Source organism: Lissotriton vulgaris, chromosome 2_1 (genome assembly GCF_964263255.1).
Source record: "Lissotriton vulgaris chromosome 2_1, aLisVul1.2, whole genome shotgun sequence".
NCBI lineage: Eukaryota > Metazoa > Chordata > Amphibia > Caudata > Salamandridae > Lissotriton > Lissotriton vulgaris.
In genome coordinates, this window is record NC_141687.1 from 1,063,684,318 (window position 1) to 1,063,709,973 (window position 25,656).

Genomic DNA, 25,656 nt, shown 5'->3' on the forward strand with positions numbered 1-25,656 from the left:
GAGTCCCTTCAGCGGATTCGAGAGGAGCCCGCGGCGACCGAGCCGAAGGACACCGTGCCGCACAAGCCTCCGCAGAAGCCGGCAAAGGCGCAGACGCCGATTCACTTCACGCTACCGCCAAGAACGGCGCCAAAGGCTTTCGCTCCGAAACATGGGGCCGGGGTGCCCTTAAAGCTGGTTTCAACGCCGAAGGCATCATTGGTGGTGCCGAAGCCACGGCATCAACCACTGGCAAACGAGGAGCGTCGAGAGGTCATCATCGACGCCAACACAGGCAAGCTCTCTCTCCTCAAAAGGAAAATCACCCCGGAACCTGCGTTGGAGCATTTCCACATTCCCCTTAAACATAAGTTGGACTCTGCGGGTGCATCTGCCCCTATGGAGCCAGCATCTCCACAGGGTCTGGACCTCTCACCCACTCACTCTAACGCTGGGGAGGGTGACGGAGACGAGGAGGACGAGTATAATTACCCAGCATACCCGGACCCAGAGGATGTGCATGAGCCATGGTCTGCCGGGGGCGACCCTGAGGACCCTCAGTCAGGACACGAGCCGCAGCTTTTTGCTGCAAAAACTTCCCCAACGGAGGACCCTGCAGCCTTCAACGCATTAATTGAAAGAGCTGCAGCCAATTATGACGTCGACCTCCATGCTGACCCAGTGGATGTCGATTTTCTTTTTGACACTTTCTCAGTGGCTGAAAAGACCGTCAAGACATTGCCAATGCTTAAGGGTGTGCTAAAGCATGCGCCAGAGGTTTTCAAGGAGCCCACCCGGGCAAGAGTCATCAATCCTCGCATTGACAAAAAATATAAGGCAGCGCCCACTGACCCAACGTACATCAAGGGACAGTTGCCACTGGACTCTTTGGTGGTCTCCAACGCACGTAAACGAGCCAACTCAAAGACCACGGGTGATGCTCCTCCCCCTGACAAAGAATCAAAGGTGTTTGAGGCATCATGGAAACGTATTGCTGCGCAGGCAGCCAATATATGGCGCATATCAAACACGCAGGCGCTACTTGCACACTATGACACCCTAGAAACACTTCTACAGCACTTGCCAGATCAGTATAAGGAGGGCGCTGAAATGCTGATTCAGGAGGGAAAACTTATTACCAATGCCTCCATCAAGTGTGCTCTAGATGCGGCTGATACCGCCTCGCGAGCAATAAATACTAGCGTTCTGCTGCGCCGGCATGCATGGCTCAGAATATCAGGCTTTAAACCAGACATTCAGACTACCATCCTCAACCAAACAGTAAATCCAGACCACCTGTTTGGACCTGAAGTGGATGCCACACTTGAAAAAATGAAAAAGGACACTGACACTGCTAAATCTATGGGTGCCCTTCAGTCCCAGCAGTTTCGGGGTGGTTCCTTTCGCCGCTCCAATAACAGAGGCACCTCAAGGGGGCAAGCGTCACAATCCACACAATTCTATAAAACTAACACCCAATCCTCATATACCAACAAGGGTAGGGGTGGATACCGTGGCAACAACGTCAAGGGCAGAGGACGTGGAAATAACAGCTCCAGGTCCTCCACCGCCAGCAAACAGTGACGCCTTGTCACTGCCCCCCGACCACACAACACCGGTCGGGGGGAGACTCCAGCAGTTCCTGCCCGTGTGGAGGTCCATCACCACGGACAGGTGGGTCAAATCTCTTATTCAGTACGGTTATTGTCTGGAACTCACTTCCATCCCACCAAACATACCTCCAAAAAACCGTCCTATGTCCGGCGAGCACTTGCACTTGTTGCAGCAGGAAGTTCAAGTCATGCTGCAAAAAGGGGCAATAGAGCTCGTTCCACTGCAAGAAAGGGGAACAGGGGTTTACTCCCTGTACTTTCTAATCCCAAAGAAGGACGGATCTCTCAGACCCATCCTAGACCTCGGACCGCTCAACACGTACATTCTGTCAGAGCATTTTCATATGCTTACTCTGCAACAGGTTCTCCCACTGCTTCAGCAAGGGTACTTCCTGGCAACTCTGGACCTCAAGGATGCATATTTTCACATTCCCCTGCATCCTTCACACAGAAAGTATCTAAGGTTCACCATTCAAAACCAGCACTACCAGTTCAAGGTTCTGCCCTTTGGGGTCACCAAGGCACCCAGGGTCTTCACAAAGTGCCTGGCGACAGTGGCGGCGCATCTAAGACGTCAGAACATCCACGTATACCCCTATCTGGACGACTGGCTCATTCAAGCAAAGTCGCACAAACAGTGCGCCGACCACGTGTCCCAAACCATTCACCTTCTGCACAATCTGGGATTCTCACTGAATTACCCAAAGTCCCATCTCCAGCCCGCTCACATACGGCAGTATCTGGGCGCGACCATAAACACTCTGGCGGCTACAGCGCAGCCAAATTCAGTGAGGATCAACAGCATTCTATCGCGGATTCAGAAATTCAGACCTCAACACTCACTTCCAGCACGAGTGTTCATGCAGTTGATAGGCATGATGGCCTCCTGCATCTCCATTGTCCCGCACGCGAGACTACATATGCGTCCGCTTCAGGAGTGCTTGGCACGTCAGTGGACTCAGGCTCATGGCCAATTAAAAGACCTAGTGTTGGTGAGCGGTCGGGCATACAACTCTCTGCATTGGTGGAATCCACAAAACCTTTGCAAGGGCCGACCGTTCCAGGAGCCTGTGCCACAGATTATCCTGACGACGGACGCTTCTCTCCAAGGTTGGGGAGCGCATGTACTCCACTACACAGTGCAGGGACTATGGACACTACAGCAGAGGAAGATGCACATCAATGTGTTGGAACTGATGGCAATCTTCATGGCCTTAAAGGCGTTCAAAGTACATCTGTGCAACAAGGTCGTGTTGATCCGGACGGACAACATGACGGCCATGTACTACATTCAGAAACAGGGAGGGACACACTCTCCACAGCTGTCTCATTTGGCTCAGAGCATGTGGAAGTGGGCCATTCAGAGGAACATCTTCCTCATGGCAGAACACCTCCCAGGCAAGGACAACCAGATGGCGGACCTGCTCAGCAGGCACAGCCACCAGATGCACGAGTGGGAGATACATCCATCAGTACTCCAGCCGTACTTTCAGGCATGGGGTCATCCAGAAATAGACCTGTTCGCCACAAGGGAGAACGAAAAATGCCAAAGCTTCGCCGCCAGGTTCCCACACCCGCAATCGCAGGGCAATGCGATATGGATGAACTGGTCAGGCAAATTTGCGTACGCTTTTCCCCCAGCACCCCTGATAGCGCTGGTGGCACGCAAGCTCAGGCAGCACTCGATGACCCTCATCCTGGTTGCTCCAACGTGGGCTCGCCAACCATGGTACACCACGTTTCTGGAACTGTCCGTGGTACCGCATCAAAGGCTTCGTCTCACACCCAGCCTTCTGACGCAGAGCCATGGCGACATTCAGCACCCAGATCCGCAACAGCTCAACCTGGCGATCTGGCTCCTGAAGTCTTAGAGTTTGGCTACCTTAACCTTCCTCCGAATTGCATGGACATCATTCGGGAGGCAAGAAAGCCCACTACTAGAGCCTGTTATGCGGCCAAATGGAAGCGGTTTGTCATTTATTGTGCAAACCACAACATCAATCCACTAGATGCTTCCATTCAGAACATCATCTGTTACCTGTTTCATCTGTACCAGTGTAATTTGGCATATACTTCCATCCGCATTCACCTGTCTGCGATGGCCGCATATCTCCAAAATAGACAGCACCTTTCACTTTTCAAGGTGCCTGCTATCAAGGCTTTTCTGGAAGGACTCAAAAGGGTCATTCCACCACGGACCCCTCCAGCTCCAGAATGGAACCTCAATGTGGTTCTTACAAGACTGATGGGTCCTCCCTTTGAGCCACTACATTCCTGCGAACTTCAGTTCTTGACTTGGAAGGTGGCTTTCCTAGTAGCAATTACTTCGCTACGGAGAGTTAGTGAGCTGCAAGCCCTCACAATCCAGGAGCCATTCTTCCAGGTTCATGCTAACAGGGTAGTGCTCCGCACTAACCCCAAATTTCTACCCAAGGTTGTGTCTCAATTCCACATAAACCAAACAATTGAGTTGCCAGTGTTTTTTCAAAATCCTGAGTCACTGGCGGAGCGGATGCTCCACACCCTTGACGTCAAGAGGGCCCTAATGTATTACATTGACAGGACCAAGGATTTTAGAAAGACTAAGCAGCTTTTTGTTGCCTTTGCGTCACACCACAAAGGTAACGCTATTTCCAAGGCTGGTATTGCTAGGTGGATCGTGAAATGTATTCAGATCTGTTATGCAAAAGCTAAACGCACTCTTACAATTCCACCAAGAGCCCACTCCACCAGAAAGTTGGGGGCCTCTATGGCCTTCCTTGGAAACATTCCCTTAGAGGACATATGTAGAGCAGCCACATGGTCTACCACACATACATTTACAAAACATTACTGTGTAGACGTGCACTCTAAACAGCAGGCAGCTGTAGGGCAGGCTGTTCTCAAGACACTTTTCCAAACTGCTGCAGCTGGCACGGGCGGCCGCCGCTAATGGAGGGACTGCTATGTATTCTATGCACAGATATGAATTCAGCAGCCCACATACCTCGAACTGCAAATGCTACTTACCAGTATGCATCTGTTCTTGGCATGTAGGGCTGCTGACATTCATATCGCCCGCCCTCCTCCCCGGCGCCTGTAGCAGCTGCAGTGTTAACATGCATTTCATGCCATGGTCATCACTCACAAAGTTCACTCCATCTCGGCCACAATGGCTAAAAACAATCTGGGGATGGAGTCGATGCCCATGCGCACTGTAGTCCAGGGGAGGAGCCACCTATCTCGTGATACTTCGAAGACTCTTCCAGGACAACAATGTGCAATCATCCGGACCCAACACTAGGCGGCGATCTATGCACAGATATGAATGTCAGCAGCCCTACATGCCAAGAACAGATGCATACTGGTAAGTAGCATTTGCATTAGCCTTCGGGAGCTTTGTGTGATCCGACTTGCACTGAATACATTCCTTCCCTCTGTCAATGGGAGAGTAGTGCAGGTGTTCACCGACATCACCACCGCCATGTGGTACTGCAACAAACAGGGCGGGTGGGGTCGTGAACCCTATGTCAGGAGGCCCTGCTCCTCTGGACAGGCCTGGAACATCAGGGTATTTTCCTGGTGGTTCAACACCTGGCAGGTTCACTGAACATCAGGGCAGACAAACTCAGCCCTAGGTGCATGATGGATCACAAATGGCGTTTTCACTCCGACGTGGCTCAAGGTCTCTATTGACAGTGGGCAGAGCTTTGGTTAGATCTATTCGCCATCGCAGAGAATGCGCAATGTCAGCAGTATAGCGCGTTGGAATTTCCAAGGCAGCACTTGCTCTGCGTCGCTTTTCGTCACAAGTGGAGTTACGGTCTGTTGTACGCCTTTCCGCCTATACCACTTCTACCCAGAGTGCTGAAGAAGATCCGGTGTGACCTGGCCCAAGTTATTCTTTTGGCCCCGGACTGGGCTCGAAGGGTTTGGTATGCCGAGCTACTCAGTATGAGCATCGATCCTCCGATCAGACTGCCTCTTCAGAAGGATCTTCTGTCGCAGCAGCAGGGGAACGTCCTCCACCCGAACCTGTCCAGCCTCCACATCTTTACGTGGAGATTGAGCGGCAGCAGTTGATTCCTTTCGACTTGCCTCCTGAAATTTGTGATGTCATTCTGGCAGCCAGGTGTCCCTCCACTAACATGGTATACGCCTGCAGGTGGAACAAATTTGTGGCGTGGTGCACAGCGAAGCCTGTGGATCCCCTTTCTGCCCCTCTTTCTGAGGTCATTTTATTCCTTCTCTCTTAAGCCTGGCAGAGCTCTGCTCTGGGCACTATCAGAGGTTATCTTTCTGCCATTTCAGCCTTTCTCAGGCTCCCTGATCAGCCTTCTCTTTTCAAGTCCACTGTTGTCAATAGATTTCTCAAAGGCATTACATACCTTTTCCCTCCTATTCCGTTTGTGATTCCGCTGTGGGTTTGAATCTGGTTCTTACTTATCTCGTGTGCTCCTTTCGAGCCCCTTCATAACTGTCCTCTCCGTATCTTGACCTTGAAGACTGCCTTCTTGGTTGCCATCACCTAAGCTAGTCGATTGAGTGAGCTCCAGGCTCTTTCTTGTAAGCCTCCTTTTCTGTCGGTCCATCCTGACAAGGTTGTGCTCAGGCCCCTTCCTTCCTTTTTGGCAAAAGTTATTAGTCTTTCACATTGAGCAGACTATTACCCTGCCCGCCTTCGCCTCCTTCCAGAGAGGAAGAGAGGCTCCACCGTCTGGACCCAAAACGTGCGCCTTTTATCTCAACCGCACTCAGCAGTTCCTGGTGGATGACCAACTCTTTGTTGGCTATGTTGGCACCAAGAAAGGTCGGGCGGTTCATAAGAGGACTATTTCCCGCTGGGTCATCATATATATCAAAGCCTGTTACTCTTTGCTAAAAAGGAACCTCCGGTGGGACGGAGTGCTCATTCCACTAGAGCAAATGCAGCCACTACTGCATTGGGACGTTGTGTCCCCCTGCAAGACATTTGTCAGGCAGCCATGTGGGCCTCGCTTTACACGTTTACTAAGCATTACTGCCTGGACAGCCACGTCCGGAGAGATGCCTTCTTTGGCCGTTCTGTTCTCTGGGACTTTCTGTTGTGATATTGGTTTGCAGACCCACCACAGGTTTGGTATTGCTGGGGTATTTATTCTAAGTTAAGGAATCTACCACTATATGTTTCTTTCAGATGGACCAATTACTTACCTTCAGTAACAATATATCTGTAAGAATCATTAATAGTGATAGATTCCTTACCGCCCCACCCATCCTCCTTGTTCTGCGAACTGAATTTTAGGGTTAAGGTATTTCCTTTCAGGGCCCTAGTTTTAATGCACCAGTGGTCAGTTTCTTGCATGGCTCTGCGTTCCTGGCGCGGAAAGTTGTGTACAGCACTGACGTCAGCACACGTGGGCACATCTAAGTAGCCCCCGCGACATCATCTCAACGACCACGGCGACAGGCGCAGAGCCGCACGCCACCTAGCGACGCTCAGGGGTACTGCTGACGAAAACTTTCCGGATCCAGTCTGACGCCTGGGGGTAATTCTAAGGTAAGGAATCTATCACTACTACTGTTTCTTACAGATATATTGTTACCGAAGGTAACTTGTCCATTCAAACATGCTATGCAAAAGCGAAACGAACATGAACAATTTCCCCTAGAGCGCACTCCACTCGCAAACTAGGGGCTTCTATGGCTTTCTTAGGAAACATCCCCATAGATGACATCTGCAAAGCTGCAACATGGTCTACACCTCACATATTCACAAAAAACTATTTTGTAGATGTGTTAGCAAGACAGCTAGCAAGCGTGGGCCAGGCAGTTCTACATACACTCTTTCAAACCACTGCAACAGCTACACGTCAGTCACTGCTTTGGGAGATTACTGCTATATAGTCTATGCAAAGCATGTTATCTCCAGCTCACATGCCTCAAACGGAAAATGCTATTACCCAGTATGCATCTGTTCTTGCCATGTAGGGCTGGGAGTTTGTCAGCACAAATTGGTGAAGAGGACCAGGTCTGCCTTTTTGCTAAAAGTTTTGGCTTCTTTTCACTTTGGTCAATTCACCACCATTCCAACATTACTTGCTCGAAAGAGGAGGAACATTCTGTTGGCTGGACCCAGAAAAGAAACTTCAGCTTTTACATCAGTTGCACCAAAAACCTTCAGGTAGAAAATCTGCTTTTTGTGGGGCTCTCAGTGGCAAACTAAGGTTAGGAAGGTTCATCAGACAAGCATAGTCATCTTCATTAAGGTCTGCTATACACTTTCAAAGAAGCACCCTCTGGGAGGACTGAATACTCATTCCACCTGGCCGAAGGCTGCTACCAATGCATTAGCATGAGAAGTGCCTGTTCTTGACATCGGTCAGGCCGCAATGTGGTTGTCAGTACACACGTTCACCAAGTGCTATTGCCTTGACAGTCAGGTCCAGGCTGAAAGGGCATTTTGCCCCTTTTTATCCTGCGGGACTTTTTGGTCTGAGCACCCGCAGCAAACCCTCCACCCTTGAAAGGTACTGCATTAGTATCTTATTCTATAGGTTAAGAATCTGTGATTAGAAGTATCCATCAAAAGAGTTTACCTTCGGTAGTGCTCCTTCTGCTGGACACTCTATCTAACCCTAGATTCATCACTTCCCTCCAGCAACCCTATTGTATAGCATGGTCTCTTTTTATCATCTAAAAAGATCCCAAATTAGAGGTGTGCACAATTGATTAGTGCTCTGGGGGTACAGAAACAGTAACACAAGAAATTAGCATTGTGCGAGGATGGCATGTAGAAAATTGACCCTTTTTGCATGGTTGCCTCCCCCTAACCAAACAGACATACTTTTTGCCTGATGTTGATGTTCTGGACTAAAGTGTGCCCTGGATTCCTGCTGGCCTGGTACCCAGGATCTATGTTCTTTCTCTATGTAAAAGGTACCATGGGTACCAAGGGCACTGTGACAAGGGTTAGAAGGCCTCTAAGGACTGCAGCACCTATTGTGCCACCCTTAGAGGCCCTATACTTTAACACCCACACTGCCCTTGCAGGCTGTGTGTTTTGGTGCAGAGAAAAGTGAAGTGTTGACATGGCACCCATACCAGAGTGCTAGGCCTACAACCCACTGCCTATGGTATAGGTACAACACCCCTCTAGCAGGGTGCACAATATCACTGGTGAGGGTGCAGTTGCAGGAGCTTTGTACCCCAACAGTGTATAAGTCAATTCTTATACTCTTTATGGCTTTACTGCACTTACAATGTCTATGTTTTGGGAGTTTGCCATTACAAACTCAGCTGCACCATAATGGCCTTACTGAATTCTGAGAAGTTTGGTATCAAACGTCTCATCACATTAAAACCCACACTGATGCCAGAGTGGGATTTTATGGCAAATGCACACAGAGGGCATCTTAGAGATGCCCCTGAAAAACTACCCAACTCTATAGTGTTCTGGCTGAGTAGCTAATCTGCAGCTGCCACCACCAGACATGTATCTGGACCACTGGGTCGAGAGCCTCCCGCCCTCGGGTTCCTGAAACGTAGCACATCCTGGGTAGAGGTGCCTAGCCTCCTCCCTCATGATGGGCACGGTCCACGAAGGGAAAGATTCAAAGGCTTGCCTCCTTTGAGCTCACCCACCCATTTGCTGCTTCCACCATACGGGCCCCCACCGGTTCTATCCCCCACTTGGGAGGGAGAAACGGCAGGAAAACCAAGATAGGAGGAAAGGTGTACCCACCTTGCCCCCCACCCCCTTTTTCAGGTAAGGGAGGAGAAGCGAAGCACAACTGTCAGCCCCCGCCAACTTGAAGATGGGCGGACCCAGAGAACCAGATTGAGGCTTATGCCCTCCTCCCACTGAAGGGTGGCATAATAGGTGTATCCACCCCAAGGAAGGGACCTACCCGAAACACCCACAAATTTAGTATTTTGGGGGCACCCCTGAACCATGCATACTCAGACAAGCAAGAAGAAGGACCGCTGAAGAAAGAGGAGGGAGACACCAACTGCCTTGGCCCCAGCCCTACCTGCCTGTCCCGACCTCGACCTGTTCCAGTCGATTCCTGGCGTTTCCTGCAGCCAACAGACCCACACTACGTGGAGGACCTGCCCTGCCTTCCCTACAAAGACTGTCTCCCGTGAGCACCGGACTTGCTCAAGAGTCCGCCAGTCTGCACCTGATGCCCACAGCCCGAGTTTGAGTGGCCCAACCCCACGAGGATGTCTCCCCAGCGATCCTGACTTTGGAAAAGATGTGGGGGCCCTGAAAGAAGGATAAACGCCCTATCAGGGAACAACAACTATGTTGTAAAGTGGACATGCACCGGGCTCAGTGCTGATTCTAAATAGGGTAGTGCACACATTCTAGATACATAACCAACAATATAACAATCAATTTAGAAAAATATTTGTATTTTCATTATTTTAGTTTTAGGTTTTGTTCATATAAAAATACATATAAAACAATTTATACACCATTTATTTCAATATATGAATGGTTGCACATTGTTACTTGTATTTCATTGATAATTGATAGATAACTATTACATTTCACAGTAAACTACACCGTATTCATCACATTTGATATCATTCTAACACAATCTGCAGCATAAAATTTTTCATCAACACATTGTACCAAAGAAACCACTGGTAGTGATTTGCAGAATACCACCAACGCGTTTCGGCAAATGCCTTCTTCAGGATTTTTTCTTTTACCAGTGAATACTGGATTTATTTACTTGGACAGTTTGTTCCAAACTGGCCCTTCCTCAATTTGGCCAGAGTATATTATGATATAATCCATCTAGATTGCACCTTTGATAGTCTTTATGGAAATAGATTTCCTGCTTGCCCTTCCTTTCCTGTCGTGGAAATATACTTGTGCCTGTCTGAATTTGTGCCAAAGTTTTAATATGCTGATAGTTCCCATGCCTCGTTCCTGAATATGTATAGCGACTATTTTTGATGAACCAAGATTTGACACGGATAATCTATTATAGATAGAAGCTCTTCAGCAGTGCATGATTCATACTGTTAATAGCCAAGGGTAAGTAAGAACACTTTATGGGGTACAGACGTCCTAATACTGAAACTGTATTTGTTTCTATTTTGTGCCAATTGTGCTTCTCAGGGTCGAGTTTGTGATTTTTTCTCGAGTCCCTTCCTTTGTTTGTCTGTATGGATGCCGTTTTCGATATTCTGGTGTATGGGCTCCTATCTCGGACCTGCTGCTCCTAATGTGAGGACGATCCTGACCTGAAATCTGGCAATCCCTGACCTACCTCAAGCCTCCCGACGATGCCTAGAGGGTCCACCTGATCACGACAGCAGCTGGTAAGGAAACCCGACTCCTCAAGACACCCCAGCGCTCGAGACCCCAGGGCTTTGGAAGACCCACCCAACCAACGGTGTGGAGGCAACACCCAGACTCCTAACTTACCCCTCCAACCGATGGTTGCCTCCTGGAAGCCTCCTTGCCCGAAGCTGCAGTGTTTGTTCTGACTGCAGATCTCCCATTCAAACCAACAGGGCACCCAATGTCGATCCTGCACCCGGCTGCCCTTGTGCTGCTGTGGGTGCACCTTGTGTGATAACTTGGAGCCCCCTTTGACCCGGGCTTAACGCTGTGGCTTGCCCGAGAGCAGCCACCAACCAACAGCCCAATAGGCTAACATTGGGCCTCAGCACTCTGCACCCATCCGCCCTGGTGCCGATGAGGATGCTTTTTTAGTGCATCTTTGACCCTGGGGGAACCCTTGTTCTAACCCCAGAAACTCAACCCCAAAGACCGATTGTTTACCTGCAAACCTAGAACTACCTTTTTCTCTGTACGTTTGCATTAACTTTTTTCCTGTGAAAATGTTTTAAGTGTGGAGTTGAATTTGTATGGAAACCTAAGCAAATGCGTTTCATGGCAAACTGTTTTACTTACCTTTTATCAAGGAAATGTCCCCGTGTGATATCTAGTCAAATCACACTGAGTAGAAAAAGTAATCCAAAAAGTACTCTCAAAAGTTATTAAAGGTAATCCAAAAGTAATTTCAACTGTATGTAAATATTTTACAAACCTGTAACAAAAGTAACTATCATCCAGCTTGCTTGCTGATCAGCCTGTCTTGAAAATTACAATTCTATTTTCCTGTACCAAGTCCTGCTTCGTTCTATAAATAAATACAACAAATAAAATATTTTTGATACAAACAATTGGTCTGAGTTCAGTCTGTGTGTGTGTGACATCATTTCTTGCCTGAGTGTGTACAATAAATGCTTAACACTACCCTCTAATAAAGCCTAATGCGTTCCCACACTACCACAAGTAGAGAGTAAGGTATTATCTGTGTTTCCCTCTATAAGCCTTTGGGGATCCACTGGACTCTGTGCACACTATACCTTACTTTGGTATTGTATATACAGAGGCAGCTTCCTGCATGGCCCTTACATGTGATTCGCTCTGTCACTTCTGGTGTGGAACTAGATCATCATGGAGCTGCTCTGTGCCACGTAGCAGTGTGCAGGAGCACTTGTGTGAAATCTTCTTGATCCAGTCCAGCACCAAGGAGGTATTTTAAAGGTAAGGAAACTGTGGTTAGAATATCCACCAGTAACCGCATTCCTGAAGGAAAGCAACTTTTCCGTTAGCTAGACCAGTTATCTGAGTCTGGCAACTGCTGATGTGAGAGATCAGGATTGTGCAGGAGTCTTGCACGAATGATGCTGCTGGCTCTGTCAGGAGGTAAGCCATGTCTGAGCTTCCATTACTGCTGGTGGTGAGCACACGCCTGATGGTACTAGTGCTGTCCCACAAACCTTTTCAGCTTTCTAGCTATGACAGTGATGCTTTTCAGGAGAGATGAGCAATCTTTCACTTTGACCCCCATTCTCCAGTACAGTTGAAGCATTTGTTCCGTTAACAATTGCCCTACCCTTTATCTTTTTTCCTCTCTTAGGTTCTGATCAATGCAGAGAAGACAGTCCTGAACTGCTTGTGCCTCCTGATGTGGAGGATAACCGTCAATGTGCTCTCTGTTTGAAATATGGGGATGACCAAGCCAATGTGAGTAATTGTAAGCCAGTTGGATCGCACTGTCTGGAAATAGTTAAAAGAGTGATAGGCGACTATTCTTTCTTGGTAGTGACAGCCTTGTAATTGAATGACCACTTTACATACTCTGATTTTACTCTTGCAAAATATTTTTGTTAAATCTGAAATTGCCCATGTTGAAGAATATAGTGTTCGAGGCATATGAGCTGCAGAATTCATACTTTTGCATAGATTGCCGTCTGGTGTTGGGCTCGGATGATTGCAGTTAGTTGTTGTCTTGGAAGAAGTCTTTGTAGTCACAAGATAGGTGACCCTTGGATGATCGTCCCCATGGGCATCGACTCCATCCTCAGATTGTTTTTTTCCACCATCGGGTCTGGATGTAACTTTGGCGCTCCGGTTCAGTACCCTGCTCCCAAACCTTTTTCAACGCGCAAACCATCACAACTGGACGGTATTTTTTTTGTTTGTGTGACCTTTGACGTACTAATTCGAAAATACTCTGTTCCGGTCGTCTACGCAGGCTGCTGGGCCTATCGACGCCATTCGGTCCTACGGCTAATGGAAAAGACTCCATTTAAAAAAATGCCCCCAGTGTGGAGCTAAATTTCCACACAGCTACCACCACAAGGTCTGCAACCTTTGTCTCTCGCCAGAACACGAGGAAAAAGATTGCCAGGCCTGCGCCTCCTTTCGATCCAAAACGACTATCCGTGATCGCCGGGCTCTACGACACGTTATGGCGCAACGATCTGCACCGGTGCCAGAAGACATCTTCGATGAAGGCCCGACATTCCAGAGGCAGAGGATTTGTAAGAGCTTGACATCGTGTCTGAAGCTGATGACTACGACTACGATGACCACATCACTCCCGGTCAATGAGTGAGTGCAACTCCCCTACCCCACCTGAGAAAAAGAAGGCTCCAGTTAAAACCTCGCCTAAAGTCCCTGATTGTGACAAAGAGAGCTTTAGAAGCCCCGCCTCCAGGCCCAGCTCCGAAATGTAAATGTAAATGTAAATGTGGCGTATTTGTATAGCGCGAACAGTGACCCGGAGGCATCCCGGCGCTTGTACTCCTACCACAAGGGAACCCCTCCTGGCTTTTCCTTGTGGGGTGTCCACTCCTGGGCATCCCATGGTGAAACCAGGCATCCCTTGTGTATCAGGGGGCCTTTGTGGAGACTAAGCAAGCTATTGCCCAGAGTTGCAGCGTGGGACCCATGCTTAGAATCGGCACTGAGGCGAGAATATCCAGTCAGAGGAATTTAAGCCCGAAACCCGCCGAGGCGGGAATCGAACCCTGGTCCCTGGCCAGCGTTCTGCATCAAGGTCTGCCGCTCTAAGCATTGAGCCTTCCAGCGGCTCGGGACCGAGCAAGCCGCATATCTGTGCCCAAAAAACGTCGGTACCGAAATCGGGAATACATCCTACTCCCATTTCCACAAAAAATGCCTCTGCATAGAGCTCTTCTGCACCGAAAGACCAGAATGCCTTGGATACGAAGAAACCCCGAAAACCTTCGGATCCGAAAAAGATTACCGACTAAACATCGAACTCCTTCTTAGACTCCAGAGCAGAAATCAATACCTCGTTCAGAACCGAAAAATTTGGCACCGAAAGGAGACACCAGCCAGGAAGAACTGTTTCAACCAGATCCTACCGATACGAAACAAAAAACATTGCATGTGGACCCTAAAACAGGCCATATTGTCAGTCTACCCACAAACAAGAGTACATTAGACACTTCACACTCTCCTGAGGTACCTGTGAATAATAGACTTTGCAACTTCACCCCCACAACCCTCTTCTCCTGTTCTTCCTACTAAACCTTTATCTCCTGAAAAGTCTTCCATACACACTCCTAGACTCTCCACACTCGCCACCAATGGAGGATGCTAATGACCTAGGGGACGGGGTGGACATAATGACCCTTTAGATAACCCTGATAATGACACTACTATAACACATGACACATGGGCATATTACAATGATCCTGCAGATCTTCCTGACCATCCCGATCAAGAGGCATACCCAACACATCCATCTCCCCCAGTTGGCAACATAGGGTTTAGTCAGCTTATTAATAGGGCTGCCCAAAATCATGGTGTACGAATGGATTCAGACCCCATGGAGGAAGACTTCCTGGTAGATACTTCTGCCCAGTCACAAAGGACAGTACAAACATTGCCCATGCTCAAAGGTGTCATTAAGCACGCACCAGACATCTTCAAGGACCCTGTCAGAACCATAATCCTCAATCCTTACATTGATGAAAAAAATAAACCCGCCCCAAATGATCCCACCTACATTAAAAGACAACTCCCTCTCGATTCTTTGGTAGTGTCTGGTTTTAAACAAGAAGTGCAAACTACCATCTTGAATCAGCCGTTCGACCAAGAACACATGAACACCTGGCCCAGCTGTTAGACACAGATTTAGAAAAAATGAAAAAAGACACGGACACTGCAAAATCTATGGGAGCATTGCAGTCCACATCAACACTAGGCTCCTTTTGTCGCTTCTTTTATAGGGGCACATCCAAAAACAGCGCAGACACTGCTTCCTCCTCCTACAAAAGCCCCACACAAACATCTGCCAACAGGGGATATTTCAGAGGTGGGTATAAGGGAAATAATAACAAAGGGAGAGGCCGAGGTAACAACAATCGTACCTCCCCCCACTACCAAACAATGACTTCCCTCCGCTCCCTCCAGACCATTCCACTCCGGTCGGAGGAAGACTCACAGTTCTACCTGTCTGCAACTCCATCACTACAGACAAGTGGGCAAGACAAATTATCCAGTATGGTTACTGCTTGGAACTTACTGCAACTCCCCCAACATACCGCCCAAACAGCATCCCATGTCCTCAGAACATCTAACGCTCCTCAAACAGGAAGTTCTCTCACTGCTTCAAAAGCATGCAATAGGACCAGTTTCCCTACAGCATCAAGGGACAGGGGTTTACTCCCTGTACTTTCTAATTCCCAAAAAGGGCGGTACTCTCAGACCAATACTGGACCTCAGACCTCTCAATTTCTACATACAGTCAGATCACTTTCATATGATCACTCTTCAACAAATCCTTCCAGTACTTCAACACGGCGTCTTCCCTGCCACTTTAGATCTCAAGGACGCCTACTTCCATATTCCTATATACCCTGCTCACAGGAAATATCTAAGGTTTACAGTGGACGGCCAACACTATCGATTCAAGGTTCTCCCATTCGGAGTAACCACAGCACCCAGGGTCTTCATAAAGTGTCTTGCAGTAGTAGCCGCACACTTGCGGAGACAACAGATTAATGTATTTCCATACCTGGACGACTGGCTAATAAAAGCCAAGTCACACAGTCAGTGTGTTCACCACACTCACAAAACAATTCAGCTCCTCCACGACCTGGGGTTTACAATAAACCTCACCAAGTCCCATCTACAGCCCTCCTACCTACATCAGTATCTAGGGGCCAAAATAGACACTTCTCTTCCAGGGGATCCTCATCAATAGTCATAAGCACCTGAATATTCCCGCCCATGCGCGGGACTCCCGAAACACAATCATATATGTGTGTGTATATATATATATATATATATATATATATACATACATATATATATATACATACATATATATATACATATACATACATATATATATACATATACATACATATACACACACGCACATAATAAAGCGTAAATGCAGCCTTCCATACACTAAGAGCTGAATAATGCTGTAAGGACTTCCCTTATACATCACAAACAATACATTAAAAACAGGGAAAAGGAAAACAGCAAAGTATGTTTGAGAACTGTATTAATGCTAAGAACTTAGTCTAATCCTGCAAAAAGGACTGAAAGCATTGACAGCTCGCAGGCTGCATTGTAGAAACTTATAGAAAAGCTGAAAAGCTAGCCCATAGCAGCATAGAAATAAACTGGCACTGTTCCTTTAAGGCAGCCATGACCCCTAGCTTCCCATCATGCCTCAGGGGTGACCGTTAGGTCAGTTGTTCTTTCTGGCTCCTTCTCTCAGGACCGTGGTTAAACAGCTCTGCTTTTTCTGACTTTTTGTCAGAAATTATCTCCAGTTTACAAAAAAAAATTCTTACTTCGACGTCTTCCAGCTTTTGAATTAAGGTACTGTCTTTTTTTGACAGAATTTAGCATTTTTTCACTTCAGAAATGTTATGTTATGTTATGTACTATCTCTTTTATAGCGCACAGCTACCCCAAGGGGTGTCCCGGCGTTTTGGCAAAGAGACCTGAGACTGAAAAACACAACACAGCAACTCACAGTGGTCCAAAGAATCATGCAGAAAAAAGCCAAGTCTTCAACTCCTTTCTAAAAGAAAGGAGGCTGTTGGCTTTCCGAAGGGCAACAGGGAGCTTGCTGAGAAGGGTAAGGAGATCGGTTTACAAACCGACGGATTGAGATCCACATTTGGGAAAGAATCCTGGATAGCCTTCATTTTATGTACAAAAAAATCCCCAAGTTGGCTAATCCGAACTTCGGAATGAGAAGGCGAACAAGCGGCAGGGGAAACAAACTCCTTTACTATTCTAAAGAGTTCTTTGCTAATGTTTTCTGCTTCATCGATTCTGCGCTCAAGGTATTCTTTTTTGCCTTCAGAAATGTGCTTGTGGTACAGCTTGATTGCATCACGATATTTTAATTTATCCTCTGACTCATATTTGCGCCGCCACACTCTTTCGGCCTTTTTGCAGTCTTGGTGCATTTTCCTTAACGAAGGAGTGAACCAGGGGGCAGAGACATGACTATGTACTGATTTAGCTGGCTTAGCTGAAGCTAGCTCATCAAATCTGGCTATCAGCCACTTATGAACCAAATCTAAGTTTCCTTCCAAGTCATCTGTAAGCTCACAGGGATGAAGACGGAGGGCATCAGATAGCATTTCCTCTGTGACTAAATGAAAAGATCTCGATTGTCGTTTCGAGTCTTTCTGCACTCTATGGCCAATCATGGCCACATAAGGGATGCAGAAATTTATTATAAAATGATCCGACCATATTACTGGAAGTGGCGAAGACACAACAATCTGCCTGGTGGAAAAAATTTGGTCAATTGTATGGCCTTTATTGTGGGTGGGACTGTCAATATAAGGAACTAGCCCAAGCAGCGCAGTAATATCCTGCAGCTTAGACGCATCAGGATCCGCAGCAATGTCCATATGAAGGTTTAAATCCCCCAACATAATACAATGCTCTGATCTCATGCAGGGCACAGAGAGCACCGCCTGCAGATCGTTAAAGAACGAGCCAATGGGTCCAGGAGCTCTATAAACAAGGAGCCCAGTGCACGTCTGACGAGACGAAAGGCCAAGTGTAAAGCCTAAGGCTTCACAGCCTGAGATGTTCTCAACAGGAAACGTAGTACACACTAGACCCTTATCCACAATAAGGGCCACTCCCCCTCCCCTGCCCCCAACTCTATCCTTCCTTAAGATGGTATAGTTCAGAGCTAAGGCACTAGCCAAATCAGGGCCTGAGCATTCCCCAAGCCAAGTCTCCGTTAAAAACAGGCAGGATATTTTGGAGTCAGATTGTAAGTTCCAGATGTCAGTGGAATGTCTACCAAGGGATCTGGTGTTAAGGAGAGCACATTGACAATACTGACTGGGAGGTACCGACGCCGTCCCAAGTGAGACATCTGGCCGCCAACCACAAGTCGGACATCCTTTCCTAAGAAGGCGCCCTCCAGGAAAAACATGATGACACAAAGGGGTATGTTTACGCAGAGCAAGCAGCTCGGCGGAACTGTAAACAACCATCCGAACCAGTATGAAACAAAAAAAGCAATCAACAAAACCAAGATAAAAGAACCAGGGTCCTACCTCGTCCACCTACGAGACGCTGACGAGCGCAGACGGGCAGGACTCCGGCACGACTCAGGCACAGGGACGGCGCTTCCGCTGCGCGTTACCGTTGCGCGCTAGGGGGCGAGCTTTAAATAGCCTGCTCTCAGCGTCCCCGATCACATGGACGCTCCAAGATGGCGCTCAAAATCCCTTCCCAAACCAAGATGTACTCACCACCCACAACCTCCCCGGAACCGGACCCGCTAAACAGCGGTGGGTCTTCCTGGAAATTATGGTGCAAGGTAAGGGGCAGGAGCAAAGATAAAAACAAGGGATAAGTAAAATCAAATCAAATGAAATCCGAAAACGGGCAGTTAAAATATATCAGTGCAGCGCACTTGACTCTTGCCCTTCTTGTGGAAAAAAGGCCAGATCAGACTCTAACTCAGTCTGTATTCTTTGTCTTCCTAAAGATCATGTCCCCAAGACTTGCCAACATTGCCAGTCATTGTCTAAGAGAACATTAAAAGACCGAGAAAGAATTTGTCTCTATGGGCTGGCTGAAAGAGAACATCTTCCAGAGGCAGGTCTCCGGTGAGAAAGAGTTCTAAGAGGGCCAGATCTTCTTCCAGAAGTAAGATCCCACTCTGCTCTCCTTCAGCCTCGGGCTTGGCGCTGAAAAAACTTCCACTGGCAGGACATACTTTGGCGAGAAGACCAACGGCGGGCTAGCTGTCGAAAGAACACTGGTCGTCGAGACATTCAGGTGCGTCACGTCCTCCGCGGTCGTCAAACCGGCGACGATCAGCGTCGAGGAGTAGGAGCCCTCCGCCAGCATCGAGGAACAGAAGCTCTGTGCCGTCGTCTACCCAGCGACGATCGGTGTCGAGGTGTAGAATCCATCCGCCTTCAACTCGACGACGATCGGCGTTGAAGAACAGAGGCACTCCGCCGTCGTCAACACAACGATGATCGGTGTAGAAGAATAGAAAAACTACGTCGCTGCCTTTGAATCAGCTGATGTCGAGACCAGACCCTCTTATCACCTGGGCGACGGTCGGCGTCGAAAAGACTATCTCATTTGACGTCGAGAGGAGCTCCGTCGAAGCAGACCACACGCTTCACATCGAGGCCTGCATCGGTGAGGTCTGGTGAAGGCTCTGTGGTGTTGGTGACGGAGTCGGCATCAAGGCACTTGTCTCATCATTCGTCTCATCACTCGTCTCATCACTCCTCAAGGTGCCTCTCAACTGAGCATTCATCCTCAACGCCCTCAGAGCGGCAATCAGGCAGATTGCAGCGAAGGTCTCCTTCACATTGTAGGGGTGACTCCCCTTCTTTACATTTATCGCTGATATGGCTCCTTCCGGTCCATCACTTGAAGACAAACCCAGCGGGACCAGAGAGGCAAGAAGGAGTATTCCAGTCCAGATCTCTACAGCAATTGATGCGAGAGGTAGATAAGTCTCCATCTGCCAAACATAGAGACGGCGCAGGCAGATCTCAGGAATGCTGATCTTCTGGTTCTCAACGGAGGAAGAGAAGATCCCCTACATGGTCATTCTCCTCTACTCATTCATCTAAGAGACACTATTCTCCCACTCTGTCGAATAGTCCTCAATCAAGGGTATCTCCAATTGATGACATCAATACCTATCATGACGTTCTTCAAACAGGAGCACAGACGCTGAATATTGAAATGTCGGCTCCTCAGGCCGCTACAACAGTTATCTTCAAGACACTCCATCAAAAATCAGTGTCTCGACCTTTGCTCCCCCTGGTTCCTGGGCTTTTGGAACCTGTGATGGACATTTTTCTTATTCTATCTTCGATTAAGGCTATACCGGCCAGAATCCAAAAGAAATACAAGCCAGCAGGACAAGACACTCCTTTCTTGAAGTCAGATCCGCCAGCGGACTCTGTAATCATAGCGGCGGCAAGTAGCTGCATCTTCCTCAGTGCCACCGGACAAGCAAAGTAGAGCCCAAGATTCCTGGGGAAGGAAGGTTTGCGGATCGGCAGCTTCTTTGTTGAAGGTCTCGAGCGCTGCAGCTTTATTAGCCCGCTATGACAGGGCCTTATGGGACTCCCTGGACCGTTTCAGGCAAAAGCTCTCGAAAGAGGAACAAAGAGACTTTGAAGAAATAATCAAAGAAGGATCTCTGGTAGCCAACCAGGTGATCAGCACAGCGGCAGATGGTGGTTCGCTGTTGGCGCATTCCTATGCGCATGGGATTTGCGCAAGAAGCTCTGCTTGGTTGAGATTAACAGTGCTAAAACCAGATGCCCAACAATAGATCCTTAAACTACCATTCTCTGGCTCCTCTCTCTTTGGTACCCACACTGATAAGGAGATGGCAAGGATGAAATCAGAGTTAGACACTCTCAAAGCTGTGGGCTTAGAAAAGAAAAAAGAATTCAAGCGACGATACAGGCCCTTCCAGCGCAAAAGCTACCAGCAGAGGGTTCAAACCCCTCAGTGGTCGCAAAACAAGAACCAAACCAAGTCTCAGTACCAAGGTCGAAAATCATCGAGGCAGAGGAGGTCATCAACAACAATCCTCCAGCACTGCCGAATCCGCAGGGAAGCAATGAGTAAGAGTTTCCTCTAGCACTGTTGCCCACTCCAGTGGGAGGAAGTGTCTCAAACCATCTAAGAGAGTGGTGCAACATAACAAAAGATCGGTGGGTACTCGATATACTGCGCAATAGATACACACTACTTTTTTGCGTGCCTCCAAAGGACATTCCTCCAAAAAGAACACGTCCTCACCAGCTGAAGTTACTTCGACAAGAAGTGTCAACCCTTCTACGAAAAAAGGCCATAGAAGAGGTTCCTTCTGCCCAGCGGGGGAAGGGAGTATATTCCTGGTACTTTCTTGTGCCGAAAAAAGATCAAGAGCACAAATTCAGGCCTATCCTGGACCTTCGTTTGCTGATCAAAGTCATCTTGAAGGAGAAGTTTTGCATGTTGGCACTTCATCAAATATATCTACATCTACAAGAAGGAGATTGGATGGGTTCGTTGGATCTCCAAGATGCGTACTTCCACATTCCCATTGTACCGCGTCATCGCAAGTACCTGAGATTCTTGGTCGGCAACAAACATTTCCAATTCAAGATTTTACCCTTGGGTCTGAAATCTGCACAACAAGTCTTTACCAAATGCATGGCAGTGGTGGCAGCCGCTTTACATCGGAAGGGTCTGCTTGTTTACCGGTACTTAGGCGATTGGCTCTTGAAGGGACCATCCCCTCAGGTGGTAAGGAACAATTTTTTGTTCGAATCTACTCCACTGGTTGGGCCTTAATGTAAACCTGGAGAAATCTGTTCACCGGCCCACTCAGAAAATACATTATTTGGGTGCCGCTCTCAACTCAAACATAGGAAAAGCGTTTCCTTCGGAGGAGGGACTGTTATCGATGAAGCGGAAATGCAGTACTCTCCTTCATATAGTTCAGCGAATGGTCCGGCAAATAGCATCTCTACTGGGGTTGATGGCTTCTTGCATCTTCCTCATTCCCAACTCCAGACTGAGAATGAGACCTTTACAACAGGATCTGGAGGACAAATAGGACCAATCGTAAGGTCACTGGGAAGATCGAATTTTGCTCTCCCAAACAGCAAAGTCTGACATTCTTTGGTGGACTCGACCGAAGAACCTCTTGGTGGGAGTCCCCTTCCATCAACTAGTTCCGGAACAGTCATTGATCACGGATGCATTCCTGCAAGGATGGGGGGTGCATATGGGTTGCCTGCAAACGCAAGGCCCGTGGTCCAGCAAGGAACAGTCCTACCATATAAACATGTTAGAGCTGTGAGCAGGCCTTCTAGCTCTAAAAGCTTTTCAGCCAACTATAAAATCCAGCTCGATTCTTATTCAGACAACACGACCATGTATTACCTAAACAAACAGGGTGGTACACGCTCTTGCCCACTCTCCCTGGAAGCCAAGCGATTTGGCACTGGCTTCTAGCCCGAGACCTCTCCATCACAGCTGTACACCTTCCAGGAGAGCAAAACGTGTGAGCAGACGCACTCAGTCGGCACTTCGAAGATCAGCCAGATTGGGTGCTCAACGACGAAGTGGTGGCAGACATTTTTCAACAGTGGGGTCAGCCGTCAATAGATTTGTTTGCAGACGACCTAAACAAAAAATGCCACGCCTTCGCATCCAGGTTTTACCAACCAGGGACGAGAGGGAATGCTCTTTTGATGGATTGGTCCGGAGCATTTGCGTACGCATTTCCTCCCCTACCTCTCACCCCAAGGTGGTCCAAACTTATCCGATCCAACATGACGATGATCTTGGTAGCGCCAGACTGGCCTCGCCAGTGGTGGTATCCAGACCTATTACAGCTTTCGATACGCCCTCGCAAGAGGCTGCCTTACAGACCAGACCTTCTGACCAAGATGGGCAGGAAGATTCTTCACCACAGCCTTCCCTCACTGAACTTCGCAGCATGGCTCCTGCAATACAGACACCTGAATCTACCTCAGGATTGCATGCATATTTTGAAAGAAGCTAAGAGACCATCCACGAGAGCATCATAAGCTTTTAAGTGGAAACTATTCTGTTTATGGTGTGCACGTAACCATTTTAATCCTACAACAGGGCAGGACAAGGTAATTCTTACTGATCTCCTTTATTTGGCCAAGGCAGGTTTGAAATACTCATCGGTCAGGGTAGACTTGGCGGCCATTACAGCCTACAGAAGGTCTCCCAACCAACCTTCCTTTTTTCAACTTCAGGTGGTCAAGGATTTCCTACAGGGTTTGAAGAAGCTGTATCCCCCTGTTCGACCTCCTTCTCCTCCTTGGGAGTTGAATTTAGTCCTTTCCAGATTAATGCCCCCACCCCACCTCCCCACCCCCCTTTAAGCCCATTCATAAAGCCATGCTGCAGCATTTAACATGGAAGACTACTTTTCTAGTGGCAATAACATCAGTGCGCAGAGTAAGTGAGATCCAAGTGCTCTGTGCGAAGGAACTATGGGCCCAATGTAGGACACCAAATACCGGTCGGTAACGGCCGATTTCGCCTTTACCGACCGGTATTTGGTTTTTGATATGTAGGGGCCTTCATTTTTACAGAATCAGTAAATTTACTGATTCGGTAAATTTACTGAATCGGTAAATCTAGATGTAGGTGGCACTGAAAACAGTGCCACAGGCCCTTAAGAATTCGTTATTTACCACAAAATAATATTTTGTGGTAAATAACGAATTCCAGTGTACATGCACATATGTGCATGTACACCTGTGCCATAGGCACACATACATGGCATGTATGTGTGTCACATGGCACACAAGCCAGAATCAGGGGTGCAACAGGGTGTCAAAGTGACACCCTGTCCCCCTTGACAATTCGGTAATTTTACTTAATCGGTATTTACCGATTCGGTAATTTTACTGAATCGGTATTTACCGATTCGGTAATTGACATTGATTCCTATGGGCTAAGGCCCATAGGAATCAATGGCAATTACAGAATCGGTAAATACCGATTCGGTAATTACCGAATCATACAGATTAGGTAAAAATTACCGAATTATTTCCTACATCTCATTTACCGAATCTAGAACACTGAATCGGTACAATTCAGTATTCTAGAGTCGGTAAATGAGATTTACCTACATATCCTGTGTTTCATCACAACAGGGTGGTGTTGAGAGCGCATCCTTCTTTTTTGTCAAAGGTTGTGTCTGATCTTCATGTTAACCAGACGATTTCTCTCCTTCATTCTTTCCCAATCCTGCTACTCCAGCAGAGAGGTTACTCCACTCCTTAGACCTTAAGAGGGTGCTCAAATTCTTTTTGGACGGAACGAAGGCCCTAAGGAAATCAGACCAATTGTTTTTAAACTATGGTGCCCTTAGGATGGGCTTTCCAGCATCCAAACGATCCATTTCAAGATGGATAGTGTCCTGTATTAGATTGGCATACCAATTGGCAAACAAACTCCTACTGTTGTCTCCTAAAGCACATTCCACTAAGGGGAAAGCAGCTACGGTAGCTTTCTTGCATGATGTACCAATGGTTGAGATTTGCAAGGCAGCAAACTGGAGATCGGTACACACTTTCACAAGGCATTACTGTCTCGACTCCGATTCCAGAGCGAATACCTATGTATGCCAAGCTTCCTTGAGAAATCTGTTCCAAATGTAAGATATCTTGGTTTTTCACATTTTTTAATCTGAATTGGATTGGTAGTTCTTTTCCCTTTTGCCCGCAGGTGGAAGGGATGAGGCTTGCTATTCTGTTAAGGTGCTTATGGCTATTGCTGAGGATCCCCTGGAAGAGAAGGATTAGTTGCTTACCTGTAATCCTAGTTCTCTTCCAGGGGTATCCTCATCAAAGTCATAAGCAACCCAACCGCCTCCCCGGACAAAGGAACTTTTTAGATGTCACCTCTTTGTGCCCTGACCCTTGTGTCTCCGCAAAGAACAACTGACCTAACTGTCACCCTTGAGGCATGATGGAAAGCTAGGGGTCATGGCTGCCTTAAAGGTACGGTGCCAGTTTATTTCTATGTTGCTATGGGTTCGCTTTTCAGCTTTTCTGTAATATGTTTCTTCAATGCAGCCTGCGAGCTGTCAATGCTTTCAGTCCTTTTTGCAGGATTACACTAAGTGCTAAGCATTAAAACAGTGTTCAAACATACTTTGCTGTTTTCTTTTTCCCTGTTTTTAATGTATTGTTTGTGTTGTACAAGGGAAGTCCTTACAGCATTATTCAGCTCTAACTGTGTATGGAAGGCTTCATTTACGTTTTATTGTGTGTGTGTGTGTGTGTGTGTGTGTGTGTGTGTGTGTGTGTGTGTGTGTGTGTGTGTGTGTGTGTGTGTGTGTGTGTGTGTGTGTGTGTGTGTGTGTGTGTGTGTGTGTGTGTGTGTGTGTGTGTGTGTGTGTGTGTGTGTGTGTGTGTGTGTGTGTGTGTGTGTATATATATATATATCTGAAAGAGACACGTTAGTGATAGATTCCTTACCTTAGAATATCCCCAGGCGTCAGACTGGATCCGGAAATTTTTGCGTAGCAATACCCCTGCGCGCTGGTAGGCGTCGTCTGCGGCTCCGCGTCCGTCGTCGGCGTCGTGAGCGCCGGGATGACGTCATCGGAGTATATAGACGGCGCCCATGCGCGCTGACGTCAGTTCTTCTTTTTTCCGCGCCAGCTAGCGCAGATCCGGAAGAAGCTCTACCCCCAGTCACTTTTTGACTGAAAACTTTTTTGATCTC

The 25,656-nt window shown here is 47.7% G+C and overlaps 1 protein-coding gene across 2 annotated transcripts in view; it reads left to right on the forward strand.

Annotated features, from left to right (window-relative positions):
- The window catches only part of KMT2A (lysine methyltransferase 2A), a 1,431,261-nt gene that overhangs the window by 831,255 nt on the left and 574,350 nt on the right, over positions 1 to 25,656 (forward strand). For both annotated transcript variants that reach the window (XM_086956712.1, XM_086956713.1), the window contains exon 20: positions 12,503 to 12,609. In XM_086956712.1, coding sequence (XP_086812838.1) covers positions 12,503 to 12,609 — 107 coding nt within the window. The remainder of the gene's footprint in view (positions 1 to 12,502; positions 12,610 to 25,656) is intronic.